The sequence below is a fragment of the Triturus cristatus genome, chromosome 10 (assembly GCF_964204655.1).
Source record: "Triturus cristatus chromosome 10, aTriCri1.1, whole genome shotgun sequence".
Classification (NCBI taxonomy): Eukaryota; Metazoa; Chordata; class Amphibia; order Caudata; family Salamandridae; genus Triturus; species Triturus cristatus.
This window is the reverse complement of record NC_140593.1, coordinates 103623829-103644556: the sequence shown is the minus strand read 5'-3', so window position 1 is coordinate 103644556 and position 20728 is coordinate 103623829. Positions and strand designations below refer to the sequence as shown.

At 45.2% G+C, this 20728-nt stretch overlaps 1 protein-coding gene across 7 annotated transcripts in view; it reads left to right on the top strand.

Annotated features, from left to right (window-relative positions):
• SLC4A7 (solute carrier family 4 member 7) overlaps nucleotides 1-20728 on the top strand; it is a 470313-nt gene that overhangs the window by 312840 nt on the left and 136745 nt on the right. For all 7 annotated transcript variants that reach the window (XM_085630550.1, XM_085630551.1, XM_085630545.1 and 4 more), the window contains 2 exons: nucleotides 19341-19446; nucleotides 20565-20726. In XM_085630550.1, coding sequence (XP_085486676.1) covers nucleotides 19341-19446; nucleotides 20565-20726 — 268 coding nt within the window. The remainder of the gene's footprint in view (nucleotides 1-19340; nucleotides 19447-20564; nucleotides 20727-20728) is intronic.

The window sequence follows — 20728 nt, the reverse complement described above, 5'->3', positions numbered from 1 at the left end:
CACATTTCCAGTGTTTACAACACATTCAAATTACAGTAAATCGTCATCAATTGGGATTCAGAATTGATGTGCAAAAAATCTCATCTTTAACCTACACAACTGCGACCCTATCTAGGAACTATTCTTAACACTGCCGTTTAGCCTATCCCAATGCAGCCAGAATTCACAATTCTCAAACACTGCTACTACAATTCCATAGCAACCAATATCTAACAGTAAGAACTTTCATGCAGCTTTTAGAGATGATGGCATCATGCATTGCCATAGTACCTCATGCAAGATTAAACATGCGTCCTCTACAGCAGTGCTTAGCATGCCAATGGAATCAATAACCGGGTCAAAAAAAGATCTAGTGTTGGTAGACCGTTGCACCCATCACTCTGCAGTGGTGGAACACCCAAAACTTGTCAAAAGGGCGGCCCTTTATTGACCCTGTTCCACAAGTCGTGCTCACAGCTTACGCATCCCTTACAGGGTGGTCTGCCCATTTACAACATCTAACAGTTCAGGCTCTCTGGGACACAAAACCCCAAAGTCTCCACATCAACTTCCTAGAGCTTCTAGCTGTTCAACTAGCGCTCAAAGCATTTCTACCTTGCCTGATAGGGAAAGTTGTCTTAGTCCAGACGGACGATATGACCTCTATGTAGTTTGTATTAAAGTGGGGGGAGGGGGGTACGACATACACTCTACAGTTATCACGCCTCTCTGACCGTTTGGCATTGGGCAATACATCACAAAATCCAATTGCTAGCAGAACACCTTTCAGCGTCTGACAACAAATTTGTCTACCTCAGCAGGACTCGGCTACCTGCCCACAAGTGGGAACTACACCCCCAAGTTATCCTCCCATACTTCCATAAATGGGGGTTCCCACAGATGGATCTGTACTCAAAATGCCAAACTTCGCCTCCAGGTTCCCACACCCTCTATCCAAAGGCAATGCCCTATGAATGAATTGGTCAGGGATATTTGCTTACGCTTTTCCGCCTCTCCCTTTTCTTCCATTTCTGGTTTGGATGCTCAGACAAACATCCATCACCATTATTCTAGTGGCTCCCACATGGGCTCATCAACCATGGTTCACCACACTTCTAGAACTCTCAGTAGTTCCACATCAGAAGCTTCGCCTCACCTCACCACCTTTTGACTCAGAACCATGGAGAAATCAGACCTCCAAACCCCAGGGATCTCAACCTATCGATTTTAGCTCTAAATTTACCACCAGATTGCATGACACTTCTCAAAGAAGCAAGAAAGCCTACTACTAGAGCATGCTATTCAGCAAAATGCAAAATATTTGTTATATATTGTAATAACCAAACCATTGACCCATTAGATGCTTCTATACAACAAACCATGTATCTATTGCATCAACAACTTGCAAAACATCCATGCATCTACACCTTGCAGCAGTAGCTGCATATCTTTTAAACAGAAAACACTTCTCTATTCAAAGCACCAGTGAATAAAGGCTTTATGGAAGATCTTGAAAGAGTAATGCCACCAAAAGTGCCATCTGCATGGAACCTTAATATTGTTCTAACAAGACATATGGGTCCACCTTTTGAACCATTGCACAAATTGTCCACTGAAATTCCTATCTTAGAAAGTTGCTTTCTTGATTGCTATCACTTCACTAAGACGTCACTGAGCTTCAGGCGCTAACTTTAGAAGAACCATTCTTCGAACTCCATAAAGAAGAGTGGTTCTTCGCGCTAAGCCCAAGTTCCTTCCAAAAGTTGTCAGTTTTCATATTAACTAATCAGTTGAGGTACCGGTTTTCTTCCTTCAACCTGATTCAGTAGCAGAAAGAGTGCTACATACATTAGATGTCAAAAGAGCATTATTGTATTATATTGATAGAACAAGATTTTCACAAAACAACTGTTTATTGCCTTTGTTCCCCCTCATTAAGGAAAACCTATCTCTAAATCTGGTGTTTCTAAATTGATTGTTAGATGTATCCAAACATGCTATATTAAAGCCAAAAGAACTTTAGCTATACCTCCTAAAGCACATTTGTAAAATAGCAGCATCTATGGCCTTTTTTAGGTAACATTCCTATAGCGGACATTTGTAAGGCAGCTACATGGTCTACACCACACACATTTAACAAACATTTTGTGGATGTATTACCACATTAACAAGCCAATGTAGGACAATCAGTGCCAAACTTTTTCAAGCCACTGCAATGCCCACTGGTTATCTGCTGCTTTTGCAGGGTACTGCTATACAGTCTATGCAAGCTTGTGTATCTGCAGCACACATCTCGAACAAATTGTTACTTGCCCTGTAAGCATCTGTTCTTGGCATGTAGAGCTGTAGATTCACTTGCGCTCTCACTCCTTCCCGGACACCTATGGTCATTGCAGTTCTTATTTACATTATACATGCATGGACATCTCTTTACTACACATACTCCATTCTCACCCTCTTGCGGTAAAACAATCGAACCATGTAGTCGATGCCCATGCGCACTATCACCGAAAGGAGTCACCTTGCCTCCTGACTGGAAAAGACTTCTTCGAGGAAAAACTACTTGCAAACATCCAGACCCAACACTAGATGGCAGGAGTATGCAAAGCATCTGAATCTGCAGCTCTACATGTCAAGAATAGATGCTTACAGGGTAGTAACCTCATCCTTCTGATGGATATGTCTAACCATAGATCCTTGACTCTTAAGTCTTTCCAGGCCCCAGATTAGATCAGGGACCTTATACAATAGCTACTGATTGCCGACAGGTGGCCCCATCGGCCTTGACATAGGCTCCACGCTAACTGTAGCCACAGTGACACTGAGATGTACTCATGTGGTACCCTTTCACATTGACATCAGTTTTTATTTTTTTTGTTGCTTCCATGCTCTACAATGCAGATCCAGATCTGCACTCCCATGCGGAGATCTGGATTTCCTATTTTTCCTCAAAACATTTACTAAAGTCTACAGGTTTCAAACTGTGCAGTGACAAGCAGAGGCCAGCCACTGATCCACACGTTATTTATCTTGGGTGCCTTGGCGCTAAACATGACTAGAAGTCCTGCAACAAGTGCTCCTTATGACCCCATAAGACCACCTGGGAGCACGAAGCCCAAATCCATACTAAACACAAAAAGAGGGGTTGATTCATATCAAAGCCCTGGTATTTTCGTTGGTCCCGTACATTGTCGCCAAGTAAGCCTAAGATGAGTTGTAAAGACAAGTCAAAGTGTAAGTACATAAGTCACACAGTCGCCACTCTAAGACCACTCCGGCTGTCTCCTCTAACAGTGATCTGATTTTTGGCCCTAGAGTTGCTGTCTCGAGTTTCTTGGGCTGTTATAGACTCTGCAGCAAATTAAGATCTTCAAGGAGGTTATGCTGCAAGTAGTACATTATGAATCCAGTTCCCTCTTGTGTTCATTTGGGCGTAAAGATCTGCTGGGGAGGGGGGCCCCTGGCCCACCGATCCTAAGGCACAAAAGCCTTGTAGCCTAAGTGCTAACACCAGTCCACAGGGGGTGCTTGAAAGAACCAGGTCTTCAGTTTTTTACGAAATATTGTTTCAGATGGGTGGATCCTCAGTTCGATAGGTAGGTTATTCCAGACCTTAGCCGCAAGAAAACCAAAGTATCTACCTCCTGATCGTGCCTTACGGACCCTAGGTACTAACAACTTAGCAGTGCCCATAGATCTCAGGTTCCGGGTGGGTCTATACGCAGTGAGTAGTGGGCGCAGGTACCTCTGCCCTTTCTCGTTAAGTCTTGTTGCAGAAACAGAGCCTTAAAGGTCATTCTGGCTTGTACCGGAAGCCAGTGTAGTTCCCTCTAGGCAGCCCCCACCGACGTACGCCTAGGGATGTTCATCACCCGGGCAGCTGAATTTTGGACCTTCTGTAAGATGTTCAAATTACTCTTTCTGACCCCCGGATAGAAGATGTTGCAGTGGTCCAGGCGGGACGTGACAAGGGCTTGCACAATGGTCTTTTTTTGCATCTAATGGCAGTATATCTAATATTTTGCGCAACAATCTAAGAATGCCAAAGCATGCTCTAGCCACAGCTGATACCTGCACTGCAAATGATAGGGTGTTGTCAAACCAGAGTCCCAAATTTTTAACCTTAACTTTGGTAGTCGGTGTTGGGCCCAGTTCCTCCAGCCACCACAAGTGTGACCATATGGATGGCTGTTTGCCAACCACCATCACCTCCGTCTTTCCTGCATTGAATTGCAAGCAGCTGAAATTCATCCAATTTTCAAGATCACTCAGGCAGCCTTTAAAATTAGGTGCAGCTTCTGCATCCTTTTGCTCCAGTGTGACAGTCAACTGAGTGTCAGCAGCACATGACACCAGTTTCACCCCATGTTTCAGCACAATGTCTGCCAGAGGAGGCAGGTACACATTAAATAAAGTTGGCCTGAGGGTCGAGCCTTGTGGTACCCCTTGAAATAGCATTCACGCCTCAGACTTAAAAGGACGTTGTAGGACCTGAAAAGAACTATTCTGTAAAATGCTTTATGCATTCCCATGTGCCGCCTGTGACACCGGCCTCCCACAGGCGTTCCAACAGAAGGCCGTGGGAGATTGTATCAAATGCCACACTCAGGTCAAACCAGATCAATGCTGTGGTCCTTCCCTCGTCAGCTGCTATTTTTAGAGTCTCATAAGCCAGTAGTAAGGCCGATTCTGTGCTATTAAGTGCCCTGAACTCCGATTGGGTTTCATGGAGAACCTGCTTTTCTTCCATAAAGGTAGTCAATTGGGCATTAAGAGGTTTCTGAGCGTTTTTTGCAAAATAAGGAAGCAAAGATACCGGTGTAAGATTTTCCGGGAGTGCCGGGTCTAGTAATGGTTTCTTCAACAGTGGCACCACTATAGCGTGTTTCCAATTGCTAGGAACCTGGCCTGAATTGAAGGACATCTTCAGCAGATTGGTAAGAACTGTACAATGGCTTCCTTCCCTCGCAATAACAGCTTCTGGGGAATCAAATCTAGGGGAGACCTGGATTTTACTGCTTCCATAAGTTTTAGAACGTCACTTTCCTCATGAGGGTGAAAAATAAAATTACCCTCACCAGTGCTTCCTTTTTAGCAGGAGCAAAGCTATAGTTCCTGCTGCGATCAAGGAAGGTCGCATATATTTTCTCTTTCACAAGAAGAAACCAGCTACTTTATTACATTAGTCTGCAGAAGCAGGCAGTACTGCAGTGACTCGTTCTAGGGAAGTACGTCTTTTTACCATACTAAATAAGTTCTTAGAGGAGTTTTTACTTGTTTCGATCTGGTCAATCTAAAACTCCCTCCGTTCTCTCCTAATTTGTTGATGGTAGAACTTGAGTACTTCAAAATATTACAGCTTATTTTCGTTTTGATAGTTTACCCTCCAGCGGCGTTCCAGGCGTTTGCATTCAGTTCTCAGTAGTGCCAGTTCCTCTGAGAACCCTCTCACTTCAGTAATTGTATGACATCCAAGTACTAAAGTGTGTCTCCTTGCAGTGTTTGTACGCAGGGCTGCAGAGGTTTGAATTTGAAGTGACCTACAGTAGACACGCAGGCTAATTTATTATTGGAAATTTTTTAGACCTGGGCCATAAACCTCTGAGCGTTTGTTGCCATTTTAGGAAACTGGCTCTGTATATGTTATACAGTGCAGAGTCCAGGGGCTCCCCAAAAGTGTACGGGGCTCAATGTAAAACCCAAAGTGCTCTATCTGGTAGTGTGGGCAAGCAGCCTTACGCCTAACACAGAGGAGTGCAAGACCTGTATTGCACAAAACTGACCAATATTGGGTACACGTCGCAAAAAGGAGATCGACACCAATTTTAGAAAAATAAGCTTTGTATCTTATTTTAAGACCAAGATCTTCTCGATAAGATAAGTACGTTTTTAAATATAAATACTTTTCACTTTAAAAAGTCCACACTTGAAACAATTTCTTCAGTTCAATGTTCTCCTATGGAGGAAACAATGCATTTACACAGGTAAGTGTGCAACTTACAATTTCAGTCTTCAGGTCCAACGGTCAGCAAGAAGTGAGGGTCAGGTGAGTACCAACACTGCACCTGCAGCAGCAAAAGGGCGGCAGGGGGCAGAGGTCAAAATCTGAGTTTGGGCTAATGCGTGTCAATAGACTGGGGGGTGCTTGGCGCCAAAATAATCGCAAATAGGATACAGTGACTATTGGAGCACAGCAACAGATGTGCTATATCTCCACCTTTTGTTGTAGAACAGACCTCCACATTTTTGATGGTATTAAAGAAAATTGCCTCCGTTATGGATTGAAAGTCCTCCTTCATGGACATCTCACACATAATAGTGTCATATTCCAGATGCTTCCTCTCCCCACACTGGTAGGATCATACCTTCTCTACACCTTGCGGGTAGAGAAGGGTGGCGGGCTAGTTGTGGGAGCATTTCTGCTGACATAAAAGAGCGCGTCAGTGCGCTTGCGCAGGACTAGAATCTCCTGAGGCGGAAAGCCGGGAGAAGTGTATTTCAAACTCGTGCATTGCCTAACTTGCACTGTTGCTCTATTTTTAATACTTTGCACAACTGTCAGGCGGGTTAGATAAAAATCTACTGGCCAATGTGCTAATACTGGTCACTGCTACACAAAACTGTAGACTACCTTATAACCCTAGGTGTATCCTACTTGGGGCTTGACAAGGGTCTGTTGATTTCCTAAGTTATAGGGGATGCCGGCTTCTTGGTCCCAGTGGGGGTGGTGTCCGTTGTAATCCCACGTTTGCCAAAAGGTGCAAATCTCATGAGTACCTACATCTTGCCCACTCTGGACAGCAGACACGTGTCCAGTTTTAGGTAATCATCAGCCCTGAAGAATGCCCCAGACTGTTCAGGCTATTAACTATGGGCAGAAACGTGTTGGCAGATAGGAGATGGCTCTGAGCCAATGGTCTCAATATACCCACCCAATGTTTGTTTTTTAAACATACCCTGTGTCCTTATGAATAAAGGTAATAACCTAGAAACACAGAGCTATTTTTAGCAGCATCTGTATTCCCCTCATTTTGTCCATTCGATTTTGATCGGAGAACTCCCTCCTTCCGGTTTAGTTTTCTAAGAGGTTGAGTCCGCCTTGGTGTTATGGTCCTACCAGGGTGGAGGAGAGTAAGCCGATGATGAAGCATGACACTATTGTGTCAGACTTCCTCCTCCATAAAGGATGACTTTCCATGTATGTGGGAGGCAATTTTATTTAATACCACCCAAAATTGGTACTGACAGAGCTGCATTCCTCAGGAGATTTGAAGGCAGCAGTCCTCCCAGCGTTTTCAGAGGTCGCTGGCTGCAAGATAGGTCGCAGGGTCGTCTAAGCTGAAGACAGGCCTATAGGGCTGGGGTCGAAGCAGTTGTCTTCAGTCTTTTCTGCATCGGCAGGGATGTCTTTTCTTCTTAGGTCTTCGCAAGTCTGCCTACTAGGTCTTGAGGAGCCTCCTAATTACATTTAGGGGGAGGGTGGTTTAGGGGAGTTGTAGGTAGGGACAATGGGCACCTTACCTGGGGTAACTACACCCACTATTATGCCACCCTCCTGTGGGGGGGGGTGGCATACACCAAGCCCTGATTGGCGGAATCCCCTCATCTTCAAGATGGAGGGGACTGAAAAGTGTGCTTAATCGAGGATATAACATATGGCTAAAGAGTTCACATTGATAGAAAGGTAGGAAGCAGGATCCAAAGCTAACTTAAAAGACCATGGCACAATGGGGATTCTTCCAACCTATTTTTACATCGGTAAGGGATATTTTATTCCATGTAATAAAGGGTCACACCCTCACTCTCCACCAGCTCCCTTGTCAAAATTTGGTATTTTGTTCCCTCTGATGAAAAAGGTCTGCCTTTGATATATCAAACGATTGTGAAATATCTAGTGTACAATAGACCTCAATGTGCAGTATTTTAGAAATATATTTTAAACTTTTAATGTGTCACTTTCACAACTGGCTTTTGCTGATATATTGTCTGTTCCAGTGCAAAAAAAATGCTACCATTAACTTTACCCCTGTTGGATAATAACTCTATGTTCTGGGAAAGAAGAAAAAGTGAGATAAAAAGCTTTTCTTATTTGAATAGTGTTTGCACTTGGTGGTCCTATCGGGGAGAATCGGAATTTGCCTAGTACCAGGACGGTCCGTTCCAATTCTATTAAGGACACGGAGGCGAGGGTCATCTTTTTTCTCTCTTCGCTTTATTCTTATCAAAAAACACAGCAGCCAGAGAGACTTCACAATAATCATTGAACAATAACCATAGAAAAAACTACAACTCCCTACAACCAGGGAGGCACACTGTAATATAGTCCATCTGTTTTCATAAATCATTAACCATAGTCCTCTGTCAGCTTCCTCCCCTCCTCTTTCTTCGCCCAAGTCACGCCATCTCATCATTGGTCCTGTTTGGATCCATCATTCCCTAAAAGAACCAAGCAACGAGGTCAGAAAGCTGTAACATCTGAGAGCATGCGACGTAACAGCAACATACCAAAGAATCGTCAGACGAAGAAGCAAAAAACCTTTAGCAATCCATTAATAAAGAGAAATTGATTACTTACACCCATACGGGGGGGGGTTCGCACCAAAGGTGCCCCGGGCGGGATAATCCTCTCCTCCGTGTCCTTAATAGAATTGGAACTTACCGTCATGGTACTAGGCAAATTCCGATTCTATGTCAGGACCGTATGCTAGTTCAAAGCTAGCTTACCACTAACTGTGCCACATTAAGCACCGGTTTAAAATAAAACCTCTTGAAGGTAGAGTCCGAAGACCAGTCCGCTGCACGCATTAAATCCTCCAAACGCGCACCCAGCGCGAAAGCTTTCGAGGCCATAGCACCTCTGGCAGAGTGGGCACCAAATTTCTTCGTGTCAATGCTAGCCTCTTGCATAACCCATCGTACCCACCTAGCTATGGTGAGGGAAGAGACCGCTTTGTGTGGCTTCTTGAGAGCTATCAAGAGTTGCCGCTCGACCGGAGGGTTGATTTCCTGCGTTAAGTCCTCCTATGCCTTCAGGCAGTCCACCACACAACTTCGTAGAGAGTTCCGGAAAGCCAGGTACGAAATTGTTCGTGTATGAGAATTAGTCCTGCGACCTATCGTAAATACAACCCCGTCCAGGGAAAAACTTGCGCCGAGATGTCCAGGGCGTGAACATCTGAAACTCTCCTGCAGGAGACCAAGCATAAAAGCATAGCGAGTTTGGAAGATTGTTCCTTCTAGGAAAGATGGGTTAGGTTGCCAAGAAAGAAACAAATTTAGACCCTGTTGACGTCCCAAAGGACGGAGTAACGAGGCTCCGGGGGTAACTATAATCGTACACCCCGCAGAAGTCTGCAAACCATTGGATGTTCCCCAATCGGTGCTCCGTCCAAAGGCTCGTGATTGGCCGAAACTGCGGACCTGATTGCATTAATGGAGCGATATGCTAGACCTTCCGACTCCAAATCGGCAAAGAAATTTAAGAGGGGAACGATTCCTGCGACCACGGGATCCAGACCCTGTCGAAGACACCAACGAACCCATCGTGACTACGCAGATCGAAAACGTTTCGTGGTGCTGTCCGCCCAAGCCTTTGACAGGAGGGCCTCAGCCTGTCCCGAAAGTCCCAGCAACGGCCACAGTCTCCTGAAAGCCGCCACGCCATGAGCCGGAGCATTCCCTGTGTGACTAGTTGATGAAGATTCCCGTCCGAGTTCCGAAGAAGTTGAGGATACAGGGGGAGTAGTATTGGAGAGTCCCAGGAAAGTTTCTGAAGAACCGGAAACCACACTTGAGATCTCCAAATTGGAGATACCAGGGTCACCTCTGCACACTGCCGGCGGATTTGGGCCGTCGGTCTCGTTATCATTGAAAACGGGGGAAACGCATATACGCGCTCCGCCCTCCAGTCCTGAAGGAAAGCATCCGTGGCAAGAGCCTTCGGGTTCGGTCTCCAACTGAAGAATCTTGGAACCTGATTGTCCAAGTGGGAGGCAAAGAGATCCGCTGAAAACTGTCCCTAGAGAGTTCAACCATCGGAAGACCGGAGGATCCAGCTTCCATAGGCTGGAGTTGTAGAGATGTCGGGAGTGCCAGTCCGCGAATCGATTGTGCTGGCCCGGGAGATACTCCGCCGTCACCGATGTGTGGTGATCCAGGCAGAGCCCCCAAAAGTCCTTTGCCAGGTAAGCCAACGCCCGAGAACGCCCCCCCCCCCCTAACTGATTGACATATTGGACTGCGGAGATGTTGTCCATCTTCAAAAGGACGCAAGACTGCACTCTCTCTTTGGTCCAACAATGTACCGCGAAAGAACCCTCTAGCAGTTCTAAGCAATTGATATGAAAATCCTGCTCGTCTGCTGACCAAACACCTCCGGTGGAAAAATCCCCGCATCGAGCGCCCCAACCCAGTCTGCTGGCGTCGGACTCCATGACCAAATCCGGAACGGACCAAAAATCGCGCGTCCGTTCCATGCCTCCATATGGGTGAGCCACCAAAGAATTTTCCCCTTTGCCTCTGCCGAAAGCGGCACCACATGATCGTACGACCGACCTCTCCTGAGGTGGTAGGCCTTGAAACGTTGCAGGGCCCGATAGTGTAAGGGACCTGGAAAAATCGCCTGGATCGAGGACGACAGAAGGCCCACAATTCTGGCCAAGTGACGGAGGGAGATAGTTGGCTTGGACACTGTCCGGCGGAGTTCGTGACGAATTTTCACCATCTTCCGAGACGGAAGATTCCGAGTTGCTTGAACGGAGTCCACCACAAAACCAAGAAAGGTGACTGACCGCGAAGGCTGAAGAATTGACTTCGCCGTGTTGATAACAAACCCTAGGTCCTGTAAAAGAGACATGGTCTGCTGGAGTTGAAGCAACAGGAGTTGAGGAGACTGGGCCATCAGAAGATCGTCCAAGTAAACGATCATGCGAATACCCCGCGCCCGGAGAAACACCACCGTAGGGTGAAGCACCTTGGTGAAACACCACAGGGCCGTGAACTCGTACACCAGCCCCCCCCCCCCCCCCAACAAAACTGCAGGAACCGTCGGTGGGGCGGATGAATGGGGGTTACCAATCGGATGGTAGCAGCAGATGGATTCCCTCCATCTTGAAATGACAATACACTAACCAAGCGTTGAACTCCTTGAGATTGATTACGGGTCGACGGCCTCCGTCAGTTTTGTCCACCAGGAATATATTGCTGAAAAACCTGTGAGGGTGCAGAGTTGAGCGACAAATGGCTCCCTTGCAAAGCAAGTCGGAGACCTCTTGGTCGATCAACCGTGCGTCTTGAGGGCTGAATTTCAGCGGGCTTGCCGCGTCTCCTGACTAGGGTTGTCCAGAAATTCTACATGAAAGCCCCGAACAATTTGAAGGACCCATGCGTCGGAAGTTAACGCCGCCCAAGCATCTTGGAAGCACGCCATTCACCCCCCCTATACGAATCTGATCTGCGGGAAGGACACTTACCGTTTCAGCTTCCTCCTCCGGAATTGGATTTGAAACCTCCACGGCCCCTGAAACGCTGTCATCGCGTTGGATAGAAGTTTGGTGTAGTTTGCGGTCGAATTATATTGGCCACGGCCAGAGCCTTGTCCTCTTGAAGGGTATTTGCTGGAACCCACAGCCGGACGAGCGGCCCCTGCCTCGACCGGCCCTGTGGAAAAACAGCTGGGTAAACACACTTTTAATTTCGGACTGGGCCTTGTCCAACGAGGTAAAGGTAGACACAAATTTCCCCAGTTCTTTAACGAATGGCTCACCCAAAAGGCCCCCTTGGGCCACTGCCCAAGCTTCCGAGGAAGCTAGATCTCCAAGTTTGGGATCTAACTTGATCAACAGCGAGCGGCGACGCTCAGTTGAAAGAGCGCACTTGCGTTCCCCATAAAAATTATGGTGCGTTGGTCCCAATTAGATAAGACCTCAGGAGAAATTGTCGAACCTGTCACTTTAGTCTCCTCCGCCATGTCCAAGATTTTTGCCATTGGACCGACGGCATCCAGGAGTTTGTCCTGACCGGACCGCCAAGACCTATCAATGCCCTTCTGGGGGTCTTTCACAAATTTCGCCCAAAAAGTGGCCATTGTGGAGTCTAGCTCTGGCGTAAACGCGATCTTATCCGGCAAAGAGGGTCGTGGACACTCCAGAGGTCTGCGGAGACTGTTCGCAAGGAACCGAACAACCTTATCCCCGGGACCCAAGCTGAAGCCCGGGGATGCATGATATCGTCGGGGTTCAGCATGTCTGCATCCTCCTCCGGCGCCGCCGAAGAGGCAGTCTGAGTCGGACACCAAGGACGGGATGACCCCGCTTCCTCATCGGTATCCCCCTGGGTGTCATTGTCCGTTGCCGGTGATGGGGGGTCTGGGATATCCTGGGGCTGACCCTCCGATGGAGTTAGGGGAACACACGGGGCCGTCTTCGCTAAAAACGCCGTCATAAGGCATCCACACCGTCCGGACGCTGCTTTTTGGGGGGTGGCGGGGCGCCTCATGACCTTCTCCGGGGGCCGGCGCCGTACCCCCACGCACCGCTGCCAACCTGTTACATTTCTGCACTATTCTAGTCGAGAGACGTTGCTCCATAGGCCCCACTACCTCATGAACCACCCGATAAATTGAGTCATCAACTGCGTCAAAGAAATCATCACTAAACGGTAGGTACTCCTGAACCTCTTCTTCATAATACTCAGACTGACCAGCCATTGCGACACAGGTAAGTACCCCAAGGGAACTACAAACTCAAGGTGCCTGGTAACACAAACTCGCAGGTAAAGGGATTTTAGTGCAGGCCGGAGGCTGCAAGAAATAGGGTAGCCCAAAGGGTTAGAAATAGGGCTGCACCACAACCCACAAGGCGCGCAAACCCTCAGGATTAACCTGACCGGGTGTCTGCCCCCCTAGCGCGTTGAAATAATTGATTTTGTGCCCAGAATCATGTAAAAAAAAAAAAGCCCGCGCAATGCGTGGGATTTGTTCAGGTGCTACAGCGCTTCACTGACAAGCACGTCCAACGCGGTTACAATACCGCACTACGGACCCCCGCCGGGGCGTTTAATAATTGCAGTGATAAAGTCCGCGATGCGGATGTCTCGGTGAGGCAGAGCAGGGGCAAGGCTCGGTGACCGTTACTCTCACGGCGCGCTCCTCATCTGAAGAGCCGCAACACGAGAGCAACGAGACGAACGAGTCCCCCTAGCAGCTTCAAAGGACGCCGCACCAGCAGGAAAGCCGGCCACGTAGGGAGCGAGAAACGTTCCCGCGGCCGGCAAGGGCTCTGAAAGAGAAAAAAGGTCAAAGTACTTAACACTGGAAAACAATGCGCAATGACAATATTACATACCAAACATGACCAGAGAAAACCAAGAGCACTTAACTGGCTGCGCAGCAGCGAAGAAAGAGGAGGGGAGGAAGCTGACAGAGGACTTTGGTTAATGATTTATGGAAACAGATGGACTTTATTATAGTGTGCCTCCCTGGTTGTAGGGAGTTGTAGTGTTTTCTATGGTTATTGTTCAATGATTATTGTGAAGTCTCTCTGGCTGCTGTGTTTAGAATAAAGCGAAGAGAGAAAAAAGCATAATCCGAAGCCTCCGGTCCTGACATAGAATTCCTTTTGCTCTACTGGCTTGTTCTGACAGCAGCTATCGCAACATCACAACTTAAATGTAATATTCTGATTACAGAGAAAGTGATGTCTGAACCGTATAAAAGTAAATCGGGGACAGGGCTTTATGCAAATATGCATATATTGTAGGCTTCCAGGTGTTGCATCACTTTTTTGTTAAGTGTTTTTGTAGTGCAAAGTCATTATCTAATGTGTGTTGAATCTGTTCACAATATGAATGCAAAGTTACATTAATGACACACGTGACTTCTGTATAATTTATTCATGGCAGTCTAATTTCTTCAATACGTTTTACTGTACATCCATTCCAGATTACAATAAAATATATGATCTTAGTATTGCCCCCACTTGTATCCACAATTCTAGATGGGTGAAGAGATCTCGTAGTTGTAGTAAGTAAAAATGTCAATGAAATCTACAATTTACTGAATTAGTTAGTTAGGAATCCATTTACATTTAATGATTTGTATAACGATAAACGCATGTTTCAGAGGAATTGTCTACAAAAGTTAGTGCATTCATCCTTTCAACCCACTAACTGTATAAATGTTCTCAAATAGCCTTCTAATCATACACTCAATCCTCCATCCTCTCAGCCTTATACTACACCGCACCATCTAGCTATCACCCATCATGGTATGTAAAATCACAGGTGGCATCACAAAGTGACCTCACAGGAAGAAACCTCACAACCCCACCAGAAGTGACATCAGATCTTAAGATCTCGCACATGTTTAGCAGATCTATCACAAGAACATTTGAGAGCATTGTAGCTGGTTAGTATTTAAGCCTGTGACTTGGGTTTCCTGCCTGAAGAATTTAAAAGTCCAAATGTGAATGAAGTTTGGGGTCTGATTAACTACAGTAGACAAGCCACTAAGTTGTACAAGCTAAGCATACAAAATGTGGCACCAAGAACACTGTACAGTTCATGCGTTGAATTAAAAATGCTAGAAACTGCAACTTTGAATATCATAACTATAAAATGTGTTAACCTACCAAACATACCACCATTATATACGCTGACAAATTTAGAACTTTGAGCAGTGACACAAACTACACATACTCAGAATTACTCATATGTTTTTCTTTGTTGAGCCTCCTAGGAGGGTGTTTCTACAGCCATTAGTAGAGACGGGGTCATTAGAAACATGGACAGACCGCACGAGAGAGAGAGACCGATCGAGAGAGAGAGAGACTGAGAGACCGACCGAGCGAGAGACCTCCCCCCTCTCTGTGAACGTGGCTCTTTCACCTTCAACTCCACACCTTACTATGTCCGTAAAAAGTATTGTAGAGTACAGGAAGATTTCTTCATCCAAGAATCAAGTGGTCGATATCCGCAAACAAAAAATATAAAACATTAGGGGGGGGATTTTTAGATCCCTAAAAGGATTAAATTGCAAAGTAAAGTTTGGAAAACAGTAGTGTTAGCTCTTTCGGTTAAGGTCTACTACCACAGAGACGTATGTGTAGCATATAGATAGGCTTGAATCCTAGCAACACCACCTCAAACTGTCACCATTTGAGAAAGTTGATTTGATTTAGAATTGTAGAGTTGACTTAGGAACATCTAAAGTTATGAGGACTTGAAAAGACCCTAGCAACTGCAGAAATAGTGCTGAAACTTGCCAGACAGATTACTGGCCAAAGCATGGAACATGAAGTGAGCACCATCTTTAAAGTTTGGAAAACATCCAGCATGCTTGCAGATATTAAGTGGATTATGAAGCTAAAGGGCAAGAAGCACATACAACAATACTCCTTTTTAAGCAGAAGACCTGCACGTTTGTAAGCTGTACGTGAAACAGTGTTGGCTTTTATCAGCTTAAAACTTTCTTTACCCAAGGATTAAACTAACTCTGCCACCAGTTGACTCTACTAGGAGTACTATTCCAAGTGAAGCACATTTCCCTCTGCACTCTCTATGTGAAATTTGCTTACCCAGCCACATTGTGCTTAATGTGTCTAAGGTAGACACTTGTACTCGTTTTAGGAGATTGAAGCCCATTTTTCACCAACAGACCATGACCCAGAGCAAGGGAGGAAGACCGAAAGGTAAGAAAGAAGGAGATAGATCGATTGAGGGGCGTGGGGAAGGAAACCATGATGAGGACAGAATAGTTGATGGAAAAATGCTTGCAAGAATAAAGTCAAAGCAAGTGTAGGGTAGTGAAACAAAAAGGTAATGGCAACCTTAGCATTCAGCGATGGGATTCTAAGAAAACATCGGGGAGTCTGCATTTCTTTATACAGTTTACAAAGTGCCCTTGTAAGAAATTGGGTTACTGGTAGGGGTGGGCAGAGTTCAGAGTATGCTTAACCCCTTCCCGGCCGAAGACTTAGTGGTTACCTCCTCGGCAGCGGTGCAGCTGTGCCAAGGACGTAACCATTACGGCCTCTGCACAGCAGTAGGAAATCCCTCTGCCGTGAAAAGCAAGGGATTTATTTTTTTTCCTTTGAGTTTCGGGAGCTTGGGAAAAGCTTCCCCAGCTGCCTGAAGCATTTTTTTTTTGTTAGTGTAGTGACTACCGGCATGCATGGCGCGCCAACGTCATTACACTGAAACCAAAACCGAAGAGAGGGAAGAGTCTTGAAAGGGTTAGTTTGGGGATCATAGTAGTGGTATGGAGTTTGGGTTGAAGCTCAGAAATAGGGCACTGTATTGGAAAGAGAAGTAGAAAGAGGTTTGAGATGAGTACGAAAGTTGAGCTAGAGGATATATTGAGAGCGGTATAGGGTAGTGCATTGGATATGCTGAATTAGAAGAAATGTCATGTAAAAGTAATAATATATAGATCCAAAAGTAATAAAGATATAGATCCAGAAGTACATGTAAGGTATATAGATGTATAAAGGAAGTAAGTATATGTAGATTAAACATTGATTAACTAAACTCTGGCTTTCAAGTCTTGTGCGTATGTGGTGCTCGTGCTTGCAAACTAATGCAGGTGAGCGACAAGGGCTGCACCTCCTGCCATTGCGGAATATAATTGGCTAATAGGTAATGTGTGTACAATGACCTGCATTATCTGCAATAGCTAAATTAGACTGTGCTTGGACTAAATCTTGAATGGATTCCACCCTGATTGCAGCACAGCCTGAGCCTGTGCTGCAATCAGCTAATAAGATTATCTGCTCTCTGCTGGCCCTCTGGCCTGCATATTTGTTTTTTCATATCCGGGAGGGTCAGCAGCTCCACCTGTGCTTCACACTGGGAACCTTTTGTATTGTGATGTCTATGATCAGCATGGTATTGGCGGCTAGTGCTTTTTTGCCAGGGAAAACCTAAGGGGGCCCAAACAATTACTCAAAAAAAAAAACTGGTGAGCCTTAGTGATTGGGTAGGTTTATATATTATATGGAAGTCCGAATCACTCAGCCGGGCAAAGCAGCAGTCTGTATCTATGAAGATCTCACAAAAGTCTGATAGGGGTTGAGTGAGTTCTCGCTGAAGTGGTTGATTTTGGCAGGACGTCCGTTTCATGCCCAGGGCCGTCGTGACGTCGTTCTGATACTTTCGGTGTCGCCTTCTGGTCATGATCTCTACCGTGGGACTTTGTCTCAGAAATGGTGCTGGAATTTCTGCAGAATGTTAAAGTGGCACACTGTATCTGAAGATGGTACCACGGGGTCTGATAATTTCTTGCCGAGGGTCCACTGAAACAGCATTTATTCCTGTGGAGAACATTCAAGCAGGATGAATGGGTTTCTTCAGGCCAGCGGTTTTGCACCTTCGTCTGACAAGCTATGGTGGTTTGTCCCAGCCCTTTAGTGGCTTGAAGTCAGTTTCTCCAAGTCCCAAGTGTTTATAGTGGTAACCCCTTCACTGAAGGTTCCAGACTTCAGTGCCTGTCAAGACATCAAGGTTTGGTTCAGAAGAAGCCTTGTGCAGGGTCCAGTAGAGGTCCAGTTGAGACTGGACAGCTAGTCTTCTTGGGAAAAGTAGTTTGTCAGCTTGCTGTGTTCCTATAGCCAAACTGGAGGCCCACACACTGACCCTTTGAGTCCACTTTCTTGTTTGTACATTAGGGAGCAGGTCCGGGCATTCAGAGCAACTCTTTGATTACATCAAGTAGTGTGAAGTCCTCTTCAGGTCTTAATAAAATTCAGAAAGTGTTTGTAGGTAAATGCCTTGGGCTGCCACGCTTATGGTTGCCACTATCTTTTAGGTTGTGTGACTTCTGATTCCTGACTAACCAATGGAGTAAAAGTTCCATGGGGCCATCCTACCTACCTTTTCAGCAGTTCCTGTGTTCCCTACTGCAAGCATTACCATAGTGCACCGTACTGCTAAAATCTAAAACAAAGAAGGTGTCTCCTGTACAGAGCATGTGTGCCCACTCATAGGTCTGACTAGGAAAATTACTAACCAATGTGGTTACTCTAAAATGGTGCTTGAGGGAGCTTCCCTCCCCCTCAAAAGATGGTAATTTCCTACAGGCATCCAATAAAAGACTGACATCTACTTAAAGCAAAGAGTTAGTTTCCCTAGGCCAATCTGTTCTGTCCTTAAACTGAAGAGCATCACATTTAAAGCTGTTTGCTGCAATGACCAATAGCATTATAATAGATCGGCTGACTTGGATCACTTTCTACCAGAGAAGCCCAGTCTTTAGTGTGTGCAGGTCGCCAGTTGCCAAAATACCTTACTAGGACTTCATTGGACGTGGTAATCACAGCTGCCAGTGATGTTGACTGTACAGTAGATTTGATTATCCTGGCTGGGATATTGACCAAAATTGCGAGGGTCACCAACTGTAGTCCGTGCTAGCCATAACACTCTGGAAAACCATCCGAAACCATTTCATGAATGCTTGTAAGTGAAGTCATTACTTTACTATTGAGTTCACGTGTCGCAGTGGCAGCAGCAAACAAAAGACCGGATTAGGTGGTGTGAGAATTTGTTGCTCTCAGCCAGAGCGGCGGCTAGCCAGGGTGCTCAACCCGTGTGCTAGTTGTACACCTGAAGGTCATGGTTCTTCCCTAGGCTTCCAGTGCTTGTAATCTCCGACGTGCGCATCCTGCATATTGTCTAAAACAAAGGCCTTTAATAGTTCAAAAACACCAATTAGCTTTGTGTGCAAGCATTTTCTCACTGCATACTCTTCTGCAGGAAGAGAAATTACCTTTATGGAGCAAAGATGCCACTGAGATTGCCGCAGTATTCAAGGGGCAGAAGGTGCATTCTTGTTCAATCCATATCAAGAAAAGGGAGGCATTTGTGTAACCAACTCTGTATTGTGAGCATGAAAGCAAATGTCTAAAAAATGGTCACTCTGTGTGCAGTAACAGCATTGTTTTCATTTTAAGAATGCTCTACAGACTTAAATACAATTAGGTCAACGGCACATATACAAAAATTAAATTGAATGCTTGTGGTTAGTTACTGTGTGTTTCCTAATGTAATTATTTCATATTGAGTCCAAGTTATTCATGTTTGTTTATTGGTGTTTTTTTCATTTTTAGGAAGGAATGTTGAACTTGGGTTTGTACTTAAGTCTGAAATAAACCACAAATTGTGAATTATTAAAGCTAGCAATGCTTATTCAGCATGCAATGGTCAAATAAAGGGAATTGAAAGGCATCAACATTAGAGGACAAAGTTACAATCCTTTATCTGTTTTTGTTAGTAGTGAAAAAAACTGACTTACTAAAATACCAGCTGAAGATGTAGTAACTAAGATTTAAAGTGTTTAAATTACAGCTTCTTTTGTGGTGCTTGGTTTCTAGATGTGTTTGTACTGAGCCTGTGAACCCCAGCAATGACACGCTACAGATGTGGGAGGAAACCAACACAACAGTGGATGATGTGATGTGGAGCAATCTCACTGTTTCTGTAAGCATTAAATTCGGACACAAACTTGTCTTTATCCAGCACTTTAAATTCCATGCCAGTGGTCCCAATTGAACAGACTCTTGAACCCATCTTAAACAGTCAGTCACCCCCACTAGAGTTATAGGCCTTTGAGATGCCCAGCGTTTGAAAATCACTGCCATCTGCCCTTGCCTTGACTGTGAGAGAAGAAAGTAAAAGAAATTGGCACACTCCATAATTTTGCAGAACACCATAGCCAGGCTAGTAACCAGAAATGAATTCTGGTATTTTCCTGCCAAGAAGCCACTCGCTTCCTTTTCAAGCCCAAGGCAGTCTGCCTGTGCTGTATATGGCTTCATAAAACACCCTGTAAGTAAATGATCTGAATTAATCTGACCCATTCTTCTTCACATTCTTCAAGCACGATGAAGCTATAAAGGAAAATAATCGTATGCATTATATTGATGCCAGCAACTAAATGCACCACTGTAAAAATCCACACAAAATTGTCGATTGGTAAACAGCTTTGCTCTGTGATGCCAGGCTGAGGCTTGCATGGATCACACTCCTCTCTTTAGCCTACATTGACCGATTTCTCAATTATGGAGACAAATTCATGGTAGGCAGGGAAATGTGGATGCAAGATTGTTGACATGTGATGAGAAAGGATGTAGTTTAGTAACACAGGAATTTAGATTAGTAACACGGTGGCGTCACGGAGCACTAATTTGTGATTTTATACCAATCTTCAAATTTCAGTACATGAGTTATTTTTCAATATTGGAAGTTGTGCTAATGCCTATAAATTCTACACTGAGACAAGCCATACCCCCCTTTCAAACGCAAAACCTTCATATTCTTTATTCATCCAGCACTCACTTTTACGCCGACCGCGTGTTAAGTGTACTCGGTTTGCTGAGGTGGCTTTCCATTAATATGTAATTTCACTGTGGTGCTAACGTGGACTCTGGCCAAATAAGATTAGTGTAAAACTCGTCCTCCTTTTTGTTTGTGATTTTGAGGGAGGAATAAAAGGTGAGGGTCTCGCACTTGGCTGTCATACCACATTTAGAGCATCGTTAATGTTGCAAGTCTGTTTTGAGGCATACGTTTACCCGTTATTTTCTTTTTCTTTCTAGGAATGTAAACAGTTGCATGGGGATTATTTTGGAGCTGCATGCGGCCATCATGGTCCTTACGTTCCTGATGTTCTATTCTGGTCCGTTATCCTATTTTTTGCGACTTGTTTCCTCTCTTCTTTCCTCAAGCAGTTTAAGACCAAAACGTACTTTCCTACCAAGGT